Source organism: Perkinsus marinus (genome assembly GCF_000006405.1).
Source record: "Perkinsus marinus ATCC 50983 genomic scaffold scf_1104296947810, whole genome shotgun sequence".
NCBI lineage: Eukaryota > Perkinsozoa > Perkinsida > Perkinsidae > Perkinsus > Perkinsus marinus.
Window position 1 is genome coordinate 257,018 of NW_003210458.1, and position 6,739 is coordinate 263,756.

The 6,739-nt window shown below is 48.0% G+C and overlaps 3 protein-coding genes and 1 non-coding gene across 4 annotated transcripts; 1 reads left to right on the forward strand and 3 right to left on the reverse strand.

Moving 5' to 3' along the window:
• Positions 1-596: 596 nt before the first annotated feature.
• Pmar_PMAR021431 (hypothetical protein) lies at positions 597-1,661 on the reverse strand (the record flags this gene model as incomplete). The annotated part of the gene is made up of 1 exon (XM_002779111.1): positions 597-1,661. The coding sequence occupies one exon, from the start codon at positions 1,659-1,661 to the stop codon at positions 597-599; it is 1,065 nt and encodes a 354-aa protein (XP_002779157.1).
• Positions 1,662-3,487: 1,826 nt separating this feature from the next.
• Pmar_PMAR021432 (hypothetical protein) lies at positions 3,488-5,209 on the reverse strand (the record flags this gene model as incomplete). The annotated part of the gene is made up of 3 exons (XM_002779112.1): positions 3,488-3,777; positions 3,854-4,157; positions 5,111-5,209. 3 exons carry the CDS (start codon positions 5,207-5,209, stop codon positions 3,488-3,490), a joined length of 693 nt encoding a protein of 230 aa, XP_002779158.1.
• A 1,052-nt stretch (positions 5,210-6,261) lies between these two features.
• Pmar_PMAR021433 (hypothetical protein) lies at positions 6,262-6,462 on the forward strand (the record flags this gene model as incomplete). The annotated part of the gene is made up of 1 exon (XM_002779113.1): positions 6,262-6,462. A coding segment is annotated over one exon (201 nt), but the record flags the coding sequence as incomplete, so codon positions are not given.
• A 39-nt stretch (positions 6,463-6,501) lies between these two features.
• Pmar_PMAR021434 lies at positions 6,502-6,581 on the reverse strand. Its single transcript has one exon. It is a non-coding gene; the product is annotated as a tRNA-Leu (tRNA).
• Positions 6,582-6,739: the final 158 nt, after the last annotated feature.

Below are 6,739 nucleotides of genomic sequence, written 5' to 3' on the forward strand. Positions count from 1 at the left end.
AACTGCTCAGCCTCGCGCTCTATACCCAAAGAGACCCATTTTGAAGCTGCTTGACTCTGCTCTGACCTTGTAGCAGACTGATATTCTCGAAGAAAGCTAGAGACGTCGCTCCTGTTGGACCAGGACTCTGCTCGTGAGCGGAGAGCTTTGGCGAGTGCTATAGAGAGCTTCTCATAGCGCTCGGAGAATGTAATATCATCATACCATTGAGGTAAGGCTGGGAATCCGGTTCCATCAACCGGGGGTATGCATTCGTCTACAGCCATAGCAAAGATCTCATTCGCATTCGTGATCCAGGGATGAGTCTCAGCAGTCGCCTCGCCTGTAACTGAAGGTTCAGCTGGGGGATCCGACGACTCTACTTGGGCTGTCCTCGCTCGACTTAGCCGGTAGCGGTCACGGCCTCTGCGCCGTCCTTCGGCTGAACGCTTTCGCGAGGGCATGAATTGATCAATCTGCCGAGAAACCCTGGCGTGAATCAAACTCAAACCAGCAGTTCGAATGTTCGGATAAAAGGTAAGAGAAATGAGATGAGAAATGACCTAATTGTTTAGCCTCTGTTGATCCAATCTAGATCATTGAGAAGGCTCAAAGAATCATGGCCTCTGCTTCTTAGTCGGAGGCAACTCTTTTCCGACCATCGTATCCTTTTTATGGCTCTTCGGCGGCCAGGGACACTTGCGAAGCTTCAGTAAAGGGCACTGGTTGCGAGTATGTGGGCAGATACCGGGAGGCGGAGCCTTCGACGCTCTCTCTTTGTTGGGGGTTGTCGCCGGACCAGAGCCCGAAACCACATGTGAGGAGTTGGACTTGACTTGAGAGTCTTCCACCAATGATCTCGGTCCCATGGCCATGCTGAGGGCTTCTTGATCCATGGCACCACCTAATAAGCGTACCGTCGCTTGGGACAAGGGAATCCGTTCTCTTTCCGCCAGAGCAAACGCTCTACCGTTCAGAGACCGACGGAACTGGGTATCATAGACCATTGCGGCCGACTCTGCATATAACATGGAGACCCGGCATAACTCCTGCAAATAGTGGAGCACCCAGGGGCCTCCATTCACGTTGCAACTAGTGTCGATACATAGTAAGATGGGGAGAAGGCCGAGCCACAGTTCACTGAGATTGCGAGGTTTGCGGCCACCAGTGGCCGAGTCGGGAATCCATTGGATGTTGCCGTTGACATCCACTACTGGCTTCTTGCCTCCTGTGGAACGATCGGAACCTAGCTTCACCTCTCGGTAGGTAGCAGGAGACTCACTCAGCAGTTTTACGGTAGCCTGATCGACCACCAAACCGGGGGAAGCCGCACCACCATAACGCTTCGAAATTCGCTCCATATACTCGAGTTGACCTTGAGCGGCAGGGCCGTGCTTGTTGGAGAAGGCCTTAGCAGCACCTTGTAAAGCTGATTCGATCCTCAAACCACGAATCAAACGGAGTTGCCTCTGATCTGCCGTTTCTTTTTCACCAATAGGGCAAAGGACATCAACAATTGTATTCTTCAGCATATCTGGCTTTGAGACCAAGGTCGAGAGGTCAACGGTACCCACACCAAGTGCGAGTAGCCTGTCGATGAGAGCATCACGCAGAACCGTTGGGCAGCTGGCCGGGAAGATCGCACGAAAGGCCTCCGTTTCCCTAGCCAAGGTATCCGCCATAGGTAGGAGGATGCAACAAAAAACTGAGCGAAGCTTGGAACCAAATTTATAAATTAACCCTAAAGAGAATGAAGCAGCCGGGTAGCACGATAGTGATGTGGTAAACTATGAAAGTATAGGAAGAGACGGGTATAAAGTCGCCTCGGAAGAGCGAGCACAGCGTCTACCACGCTGCATCACAAAGCCATGTCCCCTATCCGTCTCACAAGACTCACACGTTCGGAGAGTTCCCGACGGGGAAGGTCTCCCTTGCAACGCGATCGGAGTCTGTATCAGGTTCCCAGGAATCAACGCTCACGGACGTGTTTCCTTGGGAAGACCTCACTGATCCACGGTCAGTGGTTAGACTAGGGATTCACTGACACGGCACAGGCTGAGTTACACGGAACTCAGAACTGAAGCTCATTAAATAGCTAAGTTCACCAAAGGCCACCAGAACTAGAGGATCATCCGTGCAACCTCACACATTTCGGGACCGATATACCGAAAGGCTCCCCACGAGTCGACGCTCGAAGACGTGTCTCAAGGGGAGCAGCTCCACCAAGCTTCAAAAGGATAGCAAGTTGAGCCTCGTAGCAGATGGGACTCAACTTGAGCATGAGAAGGAGAACAGAGAACACGACAACGAAGGGAAGTGAACGGTATGTATCACACTCAGACCGAATTTTCCAAACTACGCAATCTAGGTCATACAGAGAATTTCATAAGCGGATGCGAAAGGTATATGCGTAAGAACGACCGAGGAGTTTGACAGAAAGAAAAATTCCAGAGTGGAACCGGCTCGAGATGCTCTTGCACAGCCAGATTGCTATCACCTGGTCCTCGACCGGTTGCACTACCTCCTCGTTCGAGTCGATCACCATGGCGTGCGCCACGCACGCACGAGCGATACTTGTTACGCTTGCTTGAATTTGCCCCATGCAAGCCTGGACCTGCACTGAAGTGCATATCATGTTCATCTGTAATACCATTGAAGATACCTTCAGCTTCAAAGGGGGCGTCATCCTCAAGTAAATTATCCATATGACAGACATCATCCATGAATGAGGTTGAGTAGGTTGATGTCCTAGGAGCACCATCTATCACATGCCTTCTCATAACTGCATCCAGCTTAGACATAAGGTAACCAATCGAAATTTCCAAGCTTTGAGGAGCTTGTGAAGGTCCAAACGATACAGCCGTAAAGAAAGCAATAAAATTTACAATTCTCACTACATTGAGTGGATAGTTAAATGGGAAAAGTGCTAAGCTAAAGTAAGCATCATGAAGATCACAAAAAAGCACTCTACGAAACAATCGTGTTCTCACCAGAATGTCTCGCAGTTTGCGCTGCTCAAAGTCGACAAGAATCTTACTACGCCTTATAGCTCGGTTAAGTAAAGAATAAGTAAAAACTGGTCTGGGCTTTTTACCATGGACGATTCGATTCACTATTGAGGACGTAAAAATCATGTACAAATGTATATTCACTATTTAAAATAAAAAACGAAAGCTTCGTAACACAGTCCAGACTCTCAGTAGTAGTAACAGTATTCACAATACGTGATTGGGATATATAACGAAGTTTAGGAATTGGAGAGATCAGTCGTAAAAGATGACTAGGGAATATAGATAGGGAAGAACCACTATCAAGAATGGCCTCAAACTTTAAGAGACCAATTTGCATAGTGATCTTGCTACACGGACCCACTGAAAACTGGAGCATGCTGGGTCTCAAGTTAAAAACATGCTCCTGTATCAGTTTCCCATGTCCTGGGCTTCAAAATCAACCGCATCAGAATTTTCATCAATAGCCAGCATACCCGTAGTATCATCAGGGCCCACCTTCATAGGGCAGTCCCTGGCAAGATGGCCAGCTCGTCCACAAGAATAACACCTGTGAAACCAATAGGGATCCTTCTGCAAATAGAGACCCTTGGCAAGGGTCCCTTGCCCTTGTAACCTTTACCAGGTGAGCCTTTGAAGCCTTTACCACCCTTGCCACCTTTGACGTTGTAGTTGCTCTTGCCTTTACCCTTTCCTCCATAGTGAGCCGAGTAATAACCAGCATAAAAACTCAGCTCCTGCTTCCGTTGATCAGATATCTCCTTCCCACGACTTATAGTTTTAGCTCTCTCTACCATCTCATCCACCACGAAGGAATTGGCTTCGTGCAAGAGCGTCAGCCACTTCGGGTACCACCGAACACCCACCAACAGATAACATCTTCTTGGCAAGCTGTTTGAGATCATAACTGAAATCAAGATACGACTCGTCATCATTCATGACTCTAGAGTTAAAGGCCTCAAAGGGGTCTTGAGTCAGGAGACTGTGGATGAGGGAAGCCTTCACCTTATTCAAACCAGTGCGATCAGACAGCGGGATATGATCATAAGCAACCTGCACTTTATCTTCCAAGAACAGCGGGACATATTCATAAGCCTTCTCACCCCAATTATAAAATTTGGCTATCGTCTCAAACTTCTTAAACCAACCCTCGATCTTGGCAATAGTCAACTTAGAACCCGTTAAGGACGCACTGCGTCCGACGCAGGGGTAATCTTCAGTTGCATATTAGAAGTCGACTCGGACACCATTGCATATAGAGGGCAACTTGAGGAAGGACGTCTTCTGCTTGTCGAAGGAGCTGCTACCAAGTTATAGAGAAGTCGTTAGACTAACTCAACAGTAGATCACAATGATGATCCAACTTCACTAACTTCCAATATAACACTTATACATTGCAAAGCTAGGCTAGGATACAAATGGCACAATAGGGACATATGCTTTGTGTGCTAGGATACTTATATTACACTCGTTAAAGCACATGTTGCGCTGTTACTGCATTTTGCATGTAATATTTATAGCTAAATTCTCCCGTTGCTTTAGTCTCCCTACTCGATACCAGGACTAGTGCTGGCTTTTGAGGAAGGTTTCAAGTAGTTCCAACTTGGATAACTGTAATCCCCGAGATGGGATGGTATAGATGGGTTGGGTTGTTGATCGTTTAAAGTATGGGTTGAGTAGCCTCTTGGGTCAACAGACGGATTATTCGTAGATTACTATGTGAAACGTGTATTGTGCATTTCTATCTCATTACGCCGTGCCTTGAAGCGCGAGCAGCTCTTTGCCGGGGCATGACTCAACGATCCTTTATGGTTCGTGCGGTGATATTTAAGTGAGAACTTAAACTGCACTGATATTCCTCGAACCTTGGAACGGCCGCTGCCGCACGAAATTCAAGCTCAAAATCAGTCAGTTACCTTTATGAATAGGAATATTTCTCACGTAAATCTTGAAGCCTAAGCTGATTCCGATGCATATTGCAATAACCTGCTATGACGAACTTCGAAGTGCAGGGCAACTATCTGGAAACCCTCACTAGCTTCGTCTTGCCACACTTAAGGAATTGGACACGCTTACTACTCATCCACCCTCTGGCGGTCCGCAAAATGCATGACCCTTCCTACCTCGATGGTACTGCAAGCTACTTCCAGAGCATGGCCAGCGGTTAGGGCAACTTGCGGCATCTGGCTGACCCAAAGTCTAGTACCGCCAATGAGCAGCATGAGCAATCGTGGAAAGAGAATCTTTTCCAGGTGCCGCACCTGAGGTGCAGCATCTCATCGCCTTCGGTGCCCTCGATGAGCACCATACTGGGTTCTCTCGCTTGACGAACAGATTCTGTTCAACAGAACCTTCTGTTCACAAAGCTCACCACTAAATGAGATGTCCAAAGCCATCATGGCTTAGCCATGGCTACTGCTGCAGTGGCGGAACGCGGATCGAGGGAGTCGAAAAGGAGATTAGCGGGGTGCCGTTGGCCGCAGTCCAAGAAGAAGATGAGTCCAAGACGAGAGAACAGGTCCCGAAGCGTAGCCCTCGTAACTTTTTCCCTCGCAGGCGCGGTCTGTAGGTGATACCCTTGATTATATCCGCGAGCAGCTCGTTTTGGAAGTGTCGCAACTGCTGTCCCAGATGGCAGTGCACTGAGTGCAGTTATCATGGGGAGGCCCTCGGAGTCGAAGGCCTGTGAGCTGTCATTATTTTCTTTTCACTGAGAACTGAAGTTAGACGGTGATACGCGTGATTTTCCGCGAGCAGCCCATTTTGGGCGTGTCTCAACCGTCGTTTCTCCGAAGACAGTGCGGTTATAATGGGGAAGCCTATGACTTCGGTGCTCAGAATATGTATACTCCGGAAGTCTCTGTCCGTCTTGTGTAAGTCAATTCGAATCGTGCATCAGTAGCTCGAAGCAAAAAAGTCATGGCTTACCATTGCTCGTTCAGATCATCCCCTCACAGTGACGTATCATCACGGATGATACCACCGCCTCGTTCCATAAGTGGTATATGAGTCTTTCTATTATCACGAGAAACTGTGAGCATGGGCTAATGAGCGTCAGTGGACCAGTGCATCAAAACTATGTCGATGTATTGCAACAATGGAGTGAAAGTTTGAGAACTAGTTTATAGAGCTCAACTGAAAGAAAACTGTAAATCGAGATGTTTCGCTTGGACACAGTATTTTGACCATATATGGAGTATCCATCATTTCGAATACTCTACTATTTGATACGTTTAAACATTGTGAAACCTGCGACCGAGCTGCGAAACCACGCATGGTTGAACCATCAGCGATTTTATTTGCCGCTGTCGATGAGTGCCAAACTGTCGATGAGTGCTTCAAGATTCTTAGCCGAGGTGATGCATCGCTCTGCCAAACCAGAGGACACAAAAATGGGTTGAACGGTTTCTGCGAGGTGCGATGGCGCAATATCGATCAGAAGGTTTTGATCTTGCACTACCTCGCTTCTGAAAAGGTCGGGGTTCTCAATATAACACCAGTCAGGTATATAGACTGACAGCTGTGGGGTTCGAACCCACGCCCTTTCGGACTGGCGCCTTAAGCCAGCGCCTTAGACCACTCGGCCAAACTGTCGATAAGTGATTCAAAAATCATAGCGGAGAAGATGCGTTACACTATAGGACATGACACAAAAACGGTTTTGAACCGTTTCCGCGGAATGCGTTCTTCATCAAATCACACGAAAAGAATTACAGCTGTGGGATTCAAACCTACGCCCTTGCGGACTGACG